We start from the raw sequence: 17,529 nt of genomic DNA, 5'->3' as shown, positions 1-17,529 counted from the left end.
GGTTTACATAAAATGCTAGATACACTAATTAAAGACCAACCCATTAAACCTAGTTAAGATTTACAACAATCTAACCTCCAGAATTTTGTCTTTGGATATGAAAAAGCAAGAAATGCTATCTTCAAAATAAAAAGATAATTTTGAATCTTACATTTCAAAAATTGTTATATTGGTATAACCCTAATTTTGAATAGAAACTCTCTTGAAACATGTGAAAAGATTTTCATTTCTGAAATGATACACCTTATTTTAAATCAATATAGAGCATTATTTACTATCCACTACCTATAGCTAATGTCTACCTTTTCCGTTATAGTTTTATGGTTAGCCCATAATTAATGGCAGTGCTAAGAGGGCAAAATCTCTATGGGTCAGTTTCTCAAAGCATGGCTAGTGGTCAAGCTTCCTAAGCCATTGAGCTTAAGCCCAATTAGTCCTATATACCAATGCTTACAATTTCACATTGTATATCACTGGAAAGATTAATCAATATTGGTAGGGCTGGCATGCATGCTTATAAAGCCAGGCTACCAGCCAATCTTTGAGAAATCGGACCTATCAGACTCGTCTGCTTGCCGATTCAATAGTTTTTTCAGCAGGCGCATAGCTAGCCAAACTCCTGTTTACCCAGTGCAAATTTTTGCCCTGTTCATGCTCAACTATACTTGAATATTACTAAAGTTGACCATGTAGACACATTTTATATTTTCACTGGCCTGATCATAGTGATGTAACTTAAACTATTTTAGTCTTTGCACCTCTGGCTACATCACCGTTTTTCATTCCTAATGAGTCAACACTTTATCACAGTAGATTGTGCTTGGAAACCAATCAATCACCTACCAGACTGGTACTGAAGCATGAAGAGTATACAAAGAACTAAATTCCCAGCTTAAAAATAAGCAAAGTAATATCAACCTATACTACAAGCTTGATATAGAATACAAATAATACAAATAAATATGTAAATAAACTATGTATAGCAGTGTTTACTCTGCCTTAAACATTATACAAAGCAAGACTAGTTGCTTTTAAAAATACTACACTGTACTTTTGTCTTTTCAATCAAAGACTTCGAAGACTTTCCAATTTCTTGCTACTTCATATTATAGAGCCATCATTTAACCATAACAGTCAAGCTTAAATAAATAATTACAGTACCTATATTTGGAATACATTAAATACCATAAATATTCACGGCACACATGGGCTCCTTTGTCTCAAGGTAAATTTCACGTACACATGGAGAGCTCCCTCCTCTGAAAATCCCAACAAGAATTAAGGGCCCATACCCTTATTTGCTGTTGAGATTTTTAAGAGGGCACTTTTAGTTTGTCAGTCATATGCGCCATTAGGCAAATCTTTACGGTATAAACTTTGTTTTGCTTTGAGTTTGGCAGTCGAGCATATTTCGCTGGTTATAGTACTGAATTGCGCATACTACCCTAATCCTACAGAGCGCATATAAGTATCTGCACACCTCTAGTGCAACCATGTAACAAAGCACTGAAGTCGCTATCAAACTCAAAGCTGAAACAAAGTGTAGCTAGGTGGTGGGCAAACTTTGGCTTCAATTTAAGTCATTGCTGTTCCACATCAGCATAATTTAAAACTGTCAACTAAATTTATTGCTAAACATCAAAAAGGATTGTAAACTGAAATCAAAAATTGAGAAACAATTTTACAGTTACAACATTGACATTTTAAGATCCCACAAAAAGGAATTTTACCATGTACACAGAACATTTTAGGCACACATATGTTTTGATAATAATGTTCTTATACTTGGTTATAGGGTAGCTGAAGGTATATATTCAAACATCACTTTGAAACGACGACATCAATGATTACATATTCACATGTAGATTTAATATTTAATAGAGTAAAGCACCAGTGGAAAACAGGGGTATATTTAACCTTGGTCAGACAGCCTTGATATTGAACTTAGCTAACAAATCAGTCCTTCAAGCCTGGACATCCTTTTACAAATCACTGATGCCTGCATCCCTATAGGCCAGTATAATAGTCAACATTTTGGCATGTATTTTCTCCATTGCAATAAATGTTACGTTTTCTATTCGCTGGGGTAGTGCACATTAGAATATGACCGTTGCTAGGTCAACTGGCTCACCCTTTCTTTGTTACGAACCACTGATCGAAATGATCACAACACAAAGCCTAGGATTGAACAAAGCCCAGGATTGAACCAGTGACCAATGGTTACTAACAGCAAATTCTTCAATGATTAGCTTTGTCCAAGGCTTTGTATACTTTTTCTCTGCATTTTGCCATAAGGCTCTTCCAGTTGAAATCCATATACCCCCTATAGAAGACATGACCTTAATCTCCAGCCACCCATTCATCAGGTAACCCCATCTGAAATTAGCACTCCTTATGTGGAAGAATAAGGTCACGTCTACCATAGAGGGTGTATTGATTTCAAGTGGAATAGCCCACTGTAGCATTATTTGTTCCAAATTTGTTACAATGGAAAAACATGCACAATTTACTGGCCTTCAATGGTACATGTGTTTCAAATGACTTGCAAAAGAGTCTCAAGCAGTATGGCTCAGGTTGTGCACTTACATACTTGGTAAATCACATGCACTTGGTGTTCTGATCTGGTACATATGGATGTAGTATCAATTGACAACCATGGGCCTTAGGCGAAGGTCACTTTCTGGATAGCCAGACTGACCCAGGTAATCTAATGTAATTTTTGCCTACGATTTTAAGTAGGACTATGGTGACAAAGAAATTGTGTTCTAAGATAGCGAAGGGACAACATTGCCTTAAAAATCCTATGGTAGATCAAAATGCACCAATGTTATACGTTTCATCAGACCCCAACCCACCATTGATGTACGTCATGATACATTACTAGGGGCATTATGATACAGGTCCTCTACACGTATTGACGTATTACATGGATATACCCCTGAAAGTTTTCAACATTCACATCTTATATCGACTTAAATTTTATATAATTAGTACACATTGTGAGTATCATTTAATGACAAGTTATATTACCAGTTATATATTACCATAGTCATACATATACATAGAGCTGTACCAGGTACAACATTCACCAAAGCATATATATTTAATTGATAATAGCAGTGTGTATTCTGATACTAGACTCTTGAAATTTTGACATTTACTAAAAAGTTACTTTTCAGAGTCTTCGGAGCAGCAACGAAGCTTGCGAAGCCATCATAGCATCTTCATTCAGCGTTATGTTAACAATCCTCCAATCACATGACCAATTGGTGACCCACCTGCCAACATACCGAAGTCAGAAAGAGAGACATTGAGGCTAAAACCTTGTACATGTACTGATGTACACAAACCAGGTACCGACAAATTCAAAGACTTGAGGTGTGCAATATTCTCAGAATTCAGGGAAGGTTTTGCAAATCTAAATTTATCACAAGACTAATAGATTATTATTATTATTATTTAAAGAGAATGCTATACGCTGGCGAAGTTACGTAATAAATCGGATTAACTACCATAGCAATAGGTGAAAACAATTTTGAATAAACCGCGCCGTACTACAAGCAGGTTGCACTCATCACCTGTGTATGTCTATAATCATAGATTGAATACAATACCGGTCTTTTCAAAGATACTTATCTTACAGGTGCAAGTGATCAACATGATATGGTTCAATGCAGAGGTACCGCGTGAACGTATCAGTGCAGCGCGGTATATTCAAAAATTGTTTTCACCTATTGCTATGGTAGTTAATCCGATTATTACGTAACTTCGCCAGCGTATAGCAAAATTTTAAAATGAAATTTCCTCACTTTCTGCTGTTCTTACATTTAAATTTGCCATCATTGAAATTTTCAGAAAGCAGGACTGTCCCTCTTTTGCACTTTGGAAAACCCCAAATGAGGAACAGTCCCTCAAAATGAGGGACAGTTGGCAGGTCTGGGTCAAGAAAGATCAGGGAACCCATATGTGATCAAGACACAATGCAACAGGGATGCTGGATACGACGTCCCCACCATCTATGACGATCTGCCGACAGCTGACCACCGGGCATCAAGTGACCAGTAGATTGTATACACAACGGTGAATAAACATGCTGTGATAATACCGCAAGCTCTGTTGCTGCTCAATGACAAATCTGAAAAAGGAACTTATAAGCAAATGTTAATACCTTTGGTGCAGTACAGGTCAGCCTGTTCCATGCAACTTAAGTTTTCTAGATACATTTCGATCACCAATGAGATAACTTGCACTGGGAATGTTTATGTGTGACAATTTTACACTATTTAAGATATTATATGAAAACAAATTTGGAGTTCACAATGTTTCGTTCCAAATCTTTACAACTTTTGAACCTTATAACAAGCAAATTCAGTTTTGTAACAATTATTTCTTGCAAGAGCAACAAATTCTCATATTATACGTATATAGACCTACATAGAAGGAGAGTAACATTTATATTTATTGTACATAAAAAAATTATTCCATGTTTGTGACAGCAAATTTTGTTCTGTTGAATGCCTCAAAATTTTGAATTTATTCTACTGTTATTTAGAATCAGTTTTGGAGCAAATTTGCTGCACCAGCTTTTTAAAGACAAATATTGGATTTCGTTCAAAAATATTTAAAGACATTTGAAATTGTAAGTTTAAATAATAAAAACCACAATTCAACACTTGAAATGTTGGATACATAACCCTGGGGTTCATAGAGGAAAAGTGGGTATGGGGATGTGCGACGTATTTGGGGTGCATTTCCAGGCTCTTTGGTTTAGATTGAGGGGGGGGGTGAATGTTAAAAAAATTCAACATTTTCTCCAAAATATCTGGAAATTATTTAATCTATCTGAATTAGGGGTAAAAAAATTTATTATATCATTTTTCAGAATTTGACATATTTACCATATATTTTTTAAGAGCAATAGTCTAGAAAATTAGTAAAATTTTGGGTCTTTTTTTGTCAAATTTTGTATATTTTCAAGTCCGACCGCACATCCCGCCCGATCCAATATAACAACATCAACACTAATGCAATTCAGCCTACATTGACTATGAATTACACAATGTAGTAATTAAGGGATCTAGAATGAGCGTTTATTGCGTTTCGACAGTATTTTGTGAGGGACATGAAAGCACCTCAGACCTATCGAATTGCATTCTGAATACGAAGCATGTCTTTCTGATATCAAATAATTTTCATTTTTTGAAAATCACAATAAAATACAAATTTTATGACAAATTATAAAAATTTAATATTTTTCAAATTTTGATATATAACAGTCCTCAAGTAAATTATATAAATCTAATGATATATTCTTAAAGTGTATGTAGCTGGGAGGAAAAGCCGACGGTCAATTGAAAATTTTGACCTTTCATATTGAAGATATGGATTTTTTTCCCAAAAGACCTATTTTTTTTTGTGTTTTGGGGAAAAAATCCATATCTCTAATACGTAAGGTCAAAATTTCCAATTGATCGTCGGCTTTTCATCCCACCTACATACACTTTAAGTATAAATCATCAGACTTGTAAAGTTTACTTCGAGTACTGTTAAATATCAAAAATATCAATTTTTAATGATTTGCCATAAAATGTGTATTAAATTGCGAATTTCAAAAAATCAAAATTATTTCATATCAGAAGGACATTCTTCGTATTCAGAATGTAATTCGATATGTCTGATGTGCTCTAATGTCCCAAAATAAATACTGTCCAAACGTTCATACCGCAGCCCTTAATGTACTGATTATACTTATGCAGGTAAATAAATAGAAAACAACTTATTGTGAAGTACAGGTAAATATATATATACACAAGATTACAATCTTAACACCATAGAATAGGTAATCTCATCCACATGGCCACAGGTCATTTCTAACCAATTTCTAGTACATTACACTATGAACTTTGTACTTTTATGATATTGTGGGAGGCAATATCAAGAATTTAAAATCTGCTGAACAGACTTTTACTAATCTTATTTTTTCCTGTTTTTGAATTTTTAATGACATTATCACATAGAAATATTAGAATGTTATTGTTCTTGGCTCATTCTCAAATATTATTCCTGAATTTTCAATTTCTTTATAGCTTGATATAAATGATTTTTCCAAAAGGGCACCAGATTGATATGTAGTCAGAAGTAAAAAGCCGGATGATCCTTCATGTAATATTTCGTGTAAGAAAGCTTCCACTAATATCTTACCCATAACCCTAATCCTAACCCTAAACTTGTGAATAATTACATGAAGGAGTAACCAAAAAGCCAAAGAGTTTTTGAAAGGTTTGGGGGATTCCAATAATCCTTATCTTAGATTTTTATCCTAAGAGCACAAACTTCTCTACAACTTAATTTCTAACAGGTTTACATACTTTACTACCAAGTAAGTTTCACCAAAGCAATTTGGAAGTCGGCACTACTCCTGCTTGAAAATCTGACACCCTGTTTTGAATTTCAAAATCTTAAAGTAACTTGCCTCAATATATTTCCATTGTTTTTGACAGAAATTGTGCATGCATCACTGTTAAACCATTGAAGATTATTGTAGGATTGATTGTACACTTATTTTATTTTTGATAAACAGATGCTTCAGTTTTAACTCACATTTCTTAGCTTTCAATAGCATAGTATGCCATTTCGATAGCTAGGTGCTTTCCAGGCTCACTGCATCTCTGGAACTGGTAGTCTCATTCCTATGTGATGTGGGCAGGATCAGCGAGTCATATACATGATCAAGAGAATACACTCCAATGTCTCTGTTCATGGCTTTTCAAAACAGGATCGAGACTGCCAGTTCCCGCAGGAATTTTTGTTAGCTTGGAAAGCACCTATGATCAAGATGGCGTACCCAGCTTTCGAAAGCTAAGAAATGCAAGTTAAAACATTCAATTTGCCAATCAAAAATGAAATAACTGTTAAACCATGTTTAGATTGTATCCCATTCAAGCTGAATTTACACTAGATCACTTTAGTTCCTTAGATACTGTGTTTTCCAGAAGCATGGAGTTGGCATAAAAACTTACAACTCTTGAGCAACATCATGTTGCTTATTACATGATCAGTACTGATCAATCACTGACTGCCTTTGAGCTGAATCTATTATTTTGCAAGTTATCAATTATCAATTGATGACATTAAAATATGTCAAACGCGTAACACCGTGACTAATTAATGTCAAAGTGCAAGTTTGTGTGAATTTAAAATAGCTTAATATGTGGTTTGCCAGCCATTTTTGCAATTTGTGCTAATTTACGGTGACTTGTTTTCTTTAGTACTGTACACGTTTTAACTGTTGAAATTTCAATACTTCAGTACTGTCCCAGGAGTACTGTATACAATTTTGGATTTTGAGTGGTGTATGTCTACACTTAAATTACTGCTTACTGCCAAGTAAATGCAGTGAGTACTGAAGGAACTACCCCATGCTCCCCACCATAGCTAGAACCTAACCATTTGCACAAATGCTGTAAGTCCAAAATGATGGAAAGTTCAAGGCCCAAACCTTTTGAAAAGCAATCACTCACTTTTCAAAGTAATTGCCAATCATTTTTGAATTTAACAAAATTCACTTGCCATTTTTGTAAAAGTGATCAAGTATAGATTCAGCTTCACACTCTCTCTCATTTTGAAAGCTGAAGCCATCTCTTTCACAGGTCTATCCTTCATGTACGCATACACAAAATTAGCCTATTATCAAGACTTCATTGCAGGATTTAGATGGCTGTATTCCATAAGTTGTATAATCCAAGTCTTGATACTAGACTAACTCCAAGTATGCTTACATGAAGGTAAACTCTTTCACAGCATATAGATTCAGCTTCATTCGCTATCTATGATTTTAAAAGCTGACACCACCTCTTTCACGGAAGAATCCCAACCTGCTTTGGTTCCAGATGGTAGAGGATGCACCTAACATGATGTCGCATTCCAGCGGTGCTTCAATCTCGCTGACTGGTGGCAAGTTGCTGGCGGCTGAATTTGGTTTCTGTCTGTGGACATTGACTGCTTGAATCACTGCTGTCTTGAATGTATCAATCTGTAATGAGGGAAAATAACCAACAAAATTACACTTGTTAGGCCATCTTAATTTAATAGATTGTCTCAAAGCCCTTCCCATGAAGAATACATAATGCGGAATGCAGTTACTGTGGGATAAGCTTTTTGACAATAAAATGCCAGGGAATCAGTGATGTATCATCAAGTCCGTACTCGGACACAAAAGGACTCGCCCTTTCACACCCTTTCCAAAGTTTTGTCTAAATATTGCTTGATCTGGAATAACTGATACTATTGACTTTGTTGGAACTCTAGAATCTTCCTCCAGGAAGTGTCTTTTTCAAATTGAGTACACCATTTTAAGGGACACTAAACTTGTAAATGCATGCAAAAAATTTAATGATTTTTTAGTCATCTAGCAGTCAGTGGTCACATTTTGGCCATATGAAGCTGAACACTGCCCAGGTGTGTTTGGTGGTGGTGCCCCATGTGTTGCCTTCCTCCGGCCCACTCCAAAAGGAAGCACCCATATCATGGTGTAAGGTTTCGTGTAGTGGTTTAAACATACCTTGTAACTGCCAACATCCCTTGCACCACTGTGCTCCAATGGGTGACTTGTGAATGTTGCCCATGGAATGGTTTCACAGAATGGGTTCCAGCGTTCCGCAAATGATGGTTGGCGACCTTTGTTCCAGTACAGCCTCAGGCCCTGACCATCTCTTGGTCTACAATGAAAAAAGTTAACAACATTGTACATATTAGTACATATTGGTACCTGTGCATCAATTTTGAAGTTTATCTTCTTCCTCCAAGTGCAACACTGGTTCGTTTTGATTTCAGTTTCATTCAGCTACAAATCAGGGCATGATGGCATCTTATGTTGCATTTAGGCAGTCTTGTCCATAATCCCTGGAAACAGCTGGGTACCAATCATTTTGATACAGCCTGTTGTGGTCAGCAAAATGAAATGAAATACTATTCTCACGACAAAGAGTTGACACTCGTGATATATGAAATTTATTTTCATTTTGTATATAAATATTTTCACAGATTAAATCACCACCTAAATGAATAAACCACTTTTTTCTTTCATTTTTCTTTCATATCAGTTCATACCAGCAAAATATTAGTTTTCAGTAAAACAATTAAAACATTTACTATCTACTTTAATTGAATGCATAATAACTTAATTATATACTGCTACAACATGTACGACTAAAGAAAATCTTCAGATACTTACGTGACCAATGTCTTCTCAGGGTAGGAAAACACGCCCTGTTGTATGGTATCAATTGATGCATGACCAATACGCTTACAGTCCATCAGCTTGCCTGCTACAAAGTCATACTTGACTATCAGAAGACAATTCTCAGTCACGATGACCACTCGCTCCTTCTCGTTATCCCAGTGATCAACCCTGTAATTGCAAAGAAATGAACAAATTTAGTAATGCATAATCCATCACCATGAGCACATACACATGTACTGTATAAAAACTTCGCAAACTTCTACAACCAATTTTGATTCTTGTTAACCCCCTGAGTACTACCTGCCAATCTAACATTGCCTCTGATTGGTCAATTACGTGATATATTCACTTTAATCACCAATCAGAATAGACCTTTGCAAATAATTCACTCCATTTTTTGTTGCTGATATCACGTAATTGATCAATCAGAGGCAATGTTAGTGAAAACTTCTTTTGACCAATAGGCAGGTAGTTCTCATGGGGTTATGGAATCTTACAGCATCATTTGATTCTTCAGAAGTGTAGCTGCTGCTAAAAAAACACAAATCTTTGCAAGAATGAACTGGTGGATTCTCTTCAAAATTTTCCTGAAACTGCCAACCATCCCAGTTTCATCCCACAATGCTTTAGGTATTTGTAATGCCGATATCACTTAAAAGTATTGTTAAAAAAATATACTGGCCACTGGTACTTACTCTGTAAGAAGCCATACTCCATGTACTTGTCCATCAACTGGTTCCTCAATCACAGCCTTCTTGCATTCATTCACAGCTTCTTCCAATCGTCCGCACTGTAAAACACAGCGAACAAGTTTGTAAATGAAACTTTTTTAACTTGAACAATTAAGCATATAGATTTGTCACTGAATCAAGCTCATGGCAAAAAAATAAATGCCCCCCCCTTGAAAACTTTCACACCTGGGTCATTTATTAGTGAACAATAATACTAGGCCTATAATTTAACACTATTTAAAATACTAATTCTAAATTTATGAAATGTTGCAATTACATACAAGCCTAATAAAATAAGCAGATCTGGACCAGGAGCCATACATTTGGAAAAAGCAGCTCCTGGTCCTGTGATTAGCTAGTGAACCAGGAGCCATTTTTAAAGAGCTAAGACTAAGAGTCTTTTAATTGTACACATTAAGGCAAAAAATGTAGAGCCTAGTTCGTATGATGTTGGTGTGGACCAGGAGCCAAAATGAACTTATTTTCAAATAACAAAATGTCAGCAATTTCAATTTCTCATAAATCACAGATTTTGTGCAAGGTGGTTGACTGCAAAACAGCAAAGCACAGCTGATGGAACTGTTTGAAGGTTACTGCACCAATATTCTTCCGAATAATTTGGTTGAAAAAGGAGAACAGATTGCGGAACACTTTGGCTTTTGTGAGTGACGACCTTTGTGTATGATGCCAACTTTCAATTACAACCTGTCAGGTTCACACGTTTTGTTAGCTCACTCTAAGTGTTGCATTTGGCATATAAAATGGTCATTTTCACACCAGGGGTAACTTTTGTCTGAGTCTCATCATTGGGTCAAAATTTCAAAGTATAAACATAAACATTTCTAAAAATAATGAGTGGAAAGGTGTAAATTATTAAATTTTTATCATTCTGGAGCTTAAACTACAATATATGCTATTAGAAAATGTACAAACTTAAAAAATGATCAAATTTCACATCTCAGTTGACAACATGTGCAGGGCAAATACTATCCAGTTTTCAAATGTTCACAATTAAAATTATATGTGGCAGTTTTTACTGACCATGTACAATGTAGCATTTGAAAGAAAAATTATAAATCATGAGCTAACTGAAGAAAATACAGAATTACAGTATTTTAGAATAACAAAAAGGTCAAATTTATGGACATTTTAGCCTGCCAAAACTGAATGCAGTAACTCCCAAAGATGATTATGCTACCCAAGGTGGTTGCTTTACTTACATACATGTGACCAAATATCTTAAATATCGTGAATAATACTGAACATGAGTACATGTATAGACCCAAACCTGTACAGGCCTGGAAAATTATTAAATATTTCCAAGGAAGGTAAACAAGATTTTTTTTTCTCAAAATATATTTATTTTTTGTTAACTCCCAGGAGCTTTCTGAAACTTATTTTCCAACATCAAGGCCTGATCTTGTGGTTCAGTACCTGAGTCTGAGTCACTAGCTTGTGATATTATTATCTTGATCAAGATGACCAAAATATCTGATGTGCATTAGACAAAATTTACTGTGTGACTGTACGTGTGTCATATTGTGGTGTACGTATCATGTGATATGTGATGCATTTATCTATTGAACAAATTTGTACATCATCCCTACTAAATTGAGGCACTGTTGTTTCTGGACAGGGTTACTTGGATTATTTTTTGACAGGGATGTGCAGCTTTAAAGCTCCTAATACCCATTTCTAGTTAAGGGTAATGTTACCAAAAATACTCATGTGATTTGCTAAAAATAGTAACCCATATCTTTAAGGGGGTACTACACCCCTGGCTAATTTTGTGCCTATTTTTGCATTTTTCTCAAAAATTATAGCGCATTGGTGACAAGTAAGATGTATATTATAGGGGCAAGGACTACAACTACTGCACTGAAAATTCAGCAACTCAAGTCAAGTAGTTATTGATTTATTGATCAAATACTGGTTTCCCTCATTTTTGACTGTAACTCCACAACTGTTGTCTGACAGCAGTTGTAGTCCTTACCCCTATAATATACATATCTTACTTGTCACCAATGCGCTATGATTTTTGAGAAAAATGCAAAAATAGGCAAAAAATTGGACAGGGGTGTAGTATGAGATAATAAGAATATGCATCTAAGTAGAAGTAGAAGTACCCCCTTAAAGGCCCTTCACAATTAATTCTTAGTTTCCTGTTTCATGGTTGAAAACCAGGGATGAGGCGACTTTTAATTATTAATTATTAATTGTCTTTTATTTTCTTTATTTTAAAATAAGTGGTCGCAACCTACATCAAGCCATTTTGACAAGGAGCATGCATTTAATTATTTTACTACTATGTTTGATTTTATACATAAGTAATGGTACAATTAGGTTCTATGTTTATTCATCATTATAGATGATGTGATCAAAGTCAGAAAGTAGCAAATGGTAGTCATTAAAAGTTATTTTTAAAGAGAAAATCCAAAATATAAATAAAATAATTAAATATTTTGCAATTCTTTACTTTGGACGTGGGCGGGAAACAGGAAACTAAGAATCAATTGTAATTGGCCTTAAAAGGATTTTTGGTTTAAGTGATTTTATTTAAATTTCGTGCACAGCGTGCAAAAAATGTTATTTGAGTTTTGAAATACATGAACATGTACAGTGTAGTTGAAGTACCAGTACCGGTAACTTGCATTAAGTCATGCATAGCCAGTGCGTAGCATGGAAAATTTTAAAAAGGAGACCCATCTATAAAGATTACCCCCGTTACTTGAAAAGTCGAGCTTTGAATTTTATTACCAATAGCTTCAGATTTGAGGCTAGAGTTTGGAAGTATAAACACTAGCTGATCATCATGTAGTTCCAGTAACTGTAGGCCTAACCATAGACTAGATGGTCCGTAGATGTCATTATGTTTATAGACTAATCATGATGGCAATAGAATGAAAAAATGTTGTTAAAAATGCACTTCAACTCAATTTTAGCCTGTTCAAAATAGGTGCAGTACAAATTACCATTATGAAATTTATGAAAATTGAATTTTAAAATTTATAGTGTCAAAGTCAAAAACATACTTTTATTCTGACATTTGATGGAATTTTGTCTTACTTTACATATCTACATTTTCATGATTATTGTAGGCAAGGGCTATTAATTTTTTAGGGAAAAAAGACATCGCACATTGGCAAATTGAATGTTTTTAGTTACTTCTGCCTCAGTCATTGTCGCCAAATTGGTCAAGCTGGGAGATTCCACGTGTGTTGATAGAAATACAGCCTAGGCTAATAGAAATTGGCACTCCATTCGTGGTGGATAATAATAAAGTTTAAAACATGTAGGCCTAGCCTATGATGTCCGGCACTTAGGCAGGGTGATTCTTTGTTGGATTATTTTATTTGATCCTATTTGTGACCTCTTCTCATATTTATTACTTTCCTTTTCTCACAAGTAAAGCCTGAAACATCGAGTCGTAGTACCGTCCATGCGAACTTGGATGCCCGGCTTGGATGTAAGCTTTTAAAGCTTACATCCAAGGCATCCAAGTTCGCATCTAAGCGCTTAAAAGCGCTTAGGCCTACATGTTGACGCAAATTCAAGAAAGTAGAAAACTTGGACGTATGACTATATCCCGGGACTATATCTGCCTCTGTATTTTGCAAACTAAAACAAGAATAGGGCCTACTCTATTAAATAAATACGAAAATGAGAGTAGGCCTATGACTGAATTAATTTAGATGCCAAGACACTGAAACTGATATCGTAAAAGTCACACCGGCGCTTGCACAAAGTTATGAATGAATCGTGCCGTAGGCCTACATGCGTACAATGGTTTATACTCATCACATGCATGCATGTAGGCCATGGTCGGGGCACGTATGTAGGGCTATTTGCATGCTTGTCATGGGTCGACCTGGCTAAAAATCCTACTCGAGAATCCTTGGCGAATGTGGCAACCCAAAATTCTGACGGTCGACCTGGGAGAAACCGATTAACGATTCACGATAACTTAGGTGGTCTATATCGTAATGCGATCGCTATTTTTGGTCGACCTGGGATTTTTTTCTCCCAGCTTGACCCAAAACGCGTCATTGTCAGTGTCCAAGCAGGCTAGATGTTTGCTGAGCTGAAGGGGTGGAGGCTTGAGTTGAGGCTCAAGTCAACGTTCCGTCCGAGATTTAAAAAAAATTCTTAATAAATCAAAGAATTTGGTGATACATTTATCAAAGTATAATTATCATCAGAAAGAAAAGTATTAAACTAGATGCATGTCATGTACAATATAACATATTTTGTGGTGAAGAAATCAAAGAATTCTACATTTGAATACAAAAAGTTATGAAGCCGGGTCATGCCATGGTCATGGATAATTTATTTACACAGGCTGCACTGGGAACTCGGACATGTCAGATGAAGAAGGTTTGCAAATTGCAATGATTACCTTGGAGGCATAGAAGCCTTCTTGAATGATAGGAGAACATGGAGCTGAGCTTGGTCTTCCAAGTATTGGTTGTCCAGGCTTATACTGATCAAGATCCCCACCAGCTGGAGCTGGAGGTGGTGGTTGTTGTTGTGGTTGTTGACCCGCCCCTGTATTTCCCTCATCCAACAGATTCCCTGACTCCATCGGGGAATTCAGACTCAGCGTACCGCCCTTAAAATTCACTTCAGGTACATTACCGTCTTCCAGATTGTCCTCAATCCCGTTAGTTGTATTTTGGTGCGTCATTTTGTACGATCTCTCGAATAATTCAGCTCAGAAAAGGATGTTTATTTTCATCTAATTCTCTCTGCTGATGATGATAGACGTCGTCACGAGATCAAAACACGGTGACTAATTATAGTCCCCTGCTGGCTTATTTTGGCCCATTCAAGCTATGTACAAAAGAGGGCGTAATTTGAAAACCAGCAAATGGAAGATGTGGTACAAGGCAAGGTTCCTGCATACAAACCAACGTGGATCCTGTGGTGAACCCGGGAATTTCCCGTTTAAAAGTAAACAATGTTACATAATCGGTAACAAGATGCTGAAAAAGCCCTGTGAAAAGTCTACGAATTTTTATGAGCCGCTGGCGCATAATGACAAGAACTCCAAGATCCTCATAAAACTCATATCACTGATATCTAAAGGCCCATTCTTGAACTTGAACTTTTATTGAAAACACCTTTCGTCCCCCTATAGGGGAAAATAAAGGCTTAAACATAGTACAAAATACGACTACTGTCTGTGGTTCAATTAGCTTAGATTCTTGAATTTTTAAGATATTTGAAAAAATAGAAAATTGTGGTCAAAGTCATCAAAGAAAAGTGTTAGCACAGCCTTAAACCTAACGTGATTCCAAAGTTCAATTTAAAACCCCATTTCTTTTCAATTTTGCCTCATTTTAGGCAGTTACTTGGGTCCACCAAAAGGGTTCGCAACCTTTTTACAAATCGAGTGGGACGGTCCATTCTCAAGGGCATAGACCCTATCCAATTTAGCAAAACAATCTGTCCTGCCATTTCAATTGTTATACCGTTCCGGTTTAGGTTCTATAGGTGATGATGGTCCACCGATTTTTGTTACACGAATGCATAACATTATTCTGAGCATTATTTTTTCCTAAACAATGACATTAAAATTATGGATTTCGTTCTTAGGGGCTGTGCAATAATTATGAGGTAAAATTTCCAAATGGCTCGCCAAACCTCGCTTGCCACCCCCCCTCGGCCCGCCAAAATTCTTTGCCCCCCCTGCACATGCCAAATTTTTGGGATCCCAATTTCCAAATCTTGATGGTCTATATACATGTTGCGAGCGCAGCGAGCATGAAAATTTGCAAATTTAAGCGTTTCTGTAGCATTTTCCTAAGCCTTTTTAGCCTGCGTTTTATTTAAAAGGAGCCCCATGAATGTGTGCCAAAAATCGCTTGCCCTGCCCCCCTCTCGGCTTGCCAAAAATTGCTTGCCCCCCCCCTTTCGGCTCGCCAAAAATTCTTGCCCCTCCCCCCCAATTTTTACCTCCCCAGGGCTCATAATTATTGCACAGCCCTTATTTCAACTGGTTACAATGTAAATTGAGTTTTGTTTAATTAATACCATCATTCCTTCCCAAGAATATCAGCATTCGCTTGACATTTTCAGATCAGACTTTACAAGAACTGTTTTCTGTAACCTGTGTTTTAAATAATATTTTCTTGAACAAAAGTTCTTTTGTTTCCAAATGTCCTTCGCATAGTTTGTATTCAACAAACAAAACGAAATAACAAATTGAAAATAAATGTGTAGTTTTATAATAGGCCTATTATAGCCTACACCTTCTCAGACCCATTCGCACAATAAATAAATAAATAAATAAATAAATAAATAAATAAATAAATAAATAAATAAATAAATAAATAAATAAATAAATAAATAAATAATTAATTAATTAATTAATTAATTAATTAATTAATTAATTAATTAATTAATTAATTAATTAATTAATATTATTTAAAACACAGGTTACAGAAAACAGTTCTTGTAAAGTCTTTGAACACATTAGGACACATTTAATATTAAAAATAATTAATTAATTATTAATTAATTAATTAATTAATACGCAAGGAATGTAGGCCTATTTATATAAGCTGGGCCTATTTTAGAAAACCTTATAAAGTTCATAAATAATAACGTAATGTTTCAACAGTAGTTAGTACTACTCTGTGATGAAAAAACAAACAAACAAACACTTTACATGTATAAATACACTGTAATAATATACTTAAAGTGTATGATATATTATAAGACAAATATTCATATCTAAATGAAAGTGAAAAGGTGAAAGCCAATATGAGTTGTTTTGAAAGAGTGATTAAAAAGTTTTTCTGGAACATGAATTTATAAAAAGAGATGATTGATGCTATGAGAGCCTAAATTTGGTCTTATCATCGCAAAAATCATCAAAATTCAGATTTTGGTACAGGTACCTAATTTGTCATATTAAATGTGTCCTAATGTGTTCAAAGACTTGATCACATCCTGGTTCAAGCGAAAGCCGTTTATTTAAGAAAAAATAAGCAATTTACACGAATCTGTAATCATACTGATAATATTAAAAATTAGATACATGCATAGGCCTATTTGAATGGGGCTTCAGCTTCTTCACTAGCAGTTTCTTCGTTTTTTGCCAAATTTGTCAGTTTTGTCATTTCACTGAAAAATAATTTGAATGACTTATCATTCACTTTTAAGCAATTTATAAACAATTTTAATATTTTTACACTTTCGTTGAGATCACTAAAAGCTACTGAATGGGTCTTTAATTAGCTTTAATTATAGTAGGTAGTAGGTACTAGCTAGTAGGCCTACTAGTAGGCCCTACAACAGTATACAGTAGGCCCTAGATCATGCAGAATGCCTTCAGACAACGCCCGGTAGCTCCCGGTGGCCCCTGCTAACATAATCACTTTATATAGGTCAGCTCAAAAAAGATCTTATACGGTCTTTTAACAGGTGGTGATTATCAGTCATTATTAGTTTTATTTGTTTGTTTTACTATAATGAATTGTGACATCCAAATCTTCCTAACAAATAAAATACAAAGTCCATGACATGCCTGAAGTTTTAGTTCATGCAATTGAT

The 17,529-nt window shown here is 35.4% G+C and overlaps 2 protein-coding genes across 3 annotated transcripts in view; both read right to left on the bottom strand.

Moving 5' to 3' along the window:
• LOC140164357 (monocarboxylate transporter 12-like) overlaps positions 1-17,529 on the bottom strand; it is a 272,528-nt gene that overhangs the window by 211,414 nt on the left and 43,585 nt on the right. The gene's annotated exons all lie outside the window — the stretch shown is intronic.
• Positions 5,673-14,761, bottom strand: LOC140164350 (tumor protein p63-regulated gene 1-like protein). The gene is made up of 5 exons (XM_072187623.1): positions 14,369-14,761; positions 9,937-10,031; positions 9,233-9,409; positions 8,561-8,717; positions 5,673-8,032 (listed from the first exon to the last, which is right to left on the bottom strand). The coding sequence occupies exons 1-5, from the start codon at positions 14,654-14,656 to the stop codon at positions 7,835-7,837; spliced, it is 915 nt and encodes a 304-aa protein (XP_072043724.1). The 5' UTR covers positions 14,657-14,761; the 3' UTR covers positions 5,673-7,834.

Source organism: Amphiura filiformis, chromosome 11 (assembly GCF_039555335.1).
Source record: "Amphiura filiformis chromosome 11, Afil_fr2py, whole genome shotgun sequence".
In the NCBI taxonomy this organism is placed as follows: Eukaryota; Metazoa; Echinodermata; class Ophiuroidea; order Amphilepidida; family Amphiuridae; genus Amphiura; species Amphiura filiformis.
Note: the sequence above shows the minus strand (reverse complement) of the source record. Positions and strands in the feature narration are given on the sequence as shown.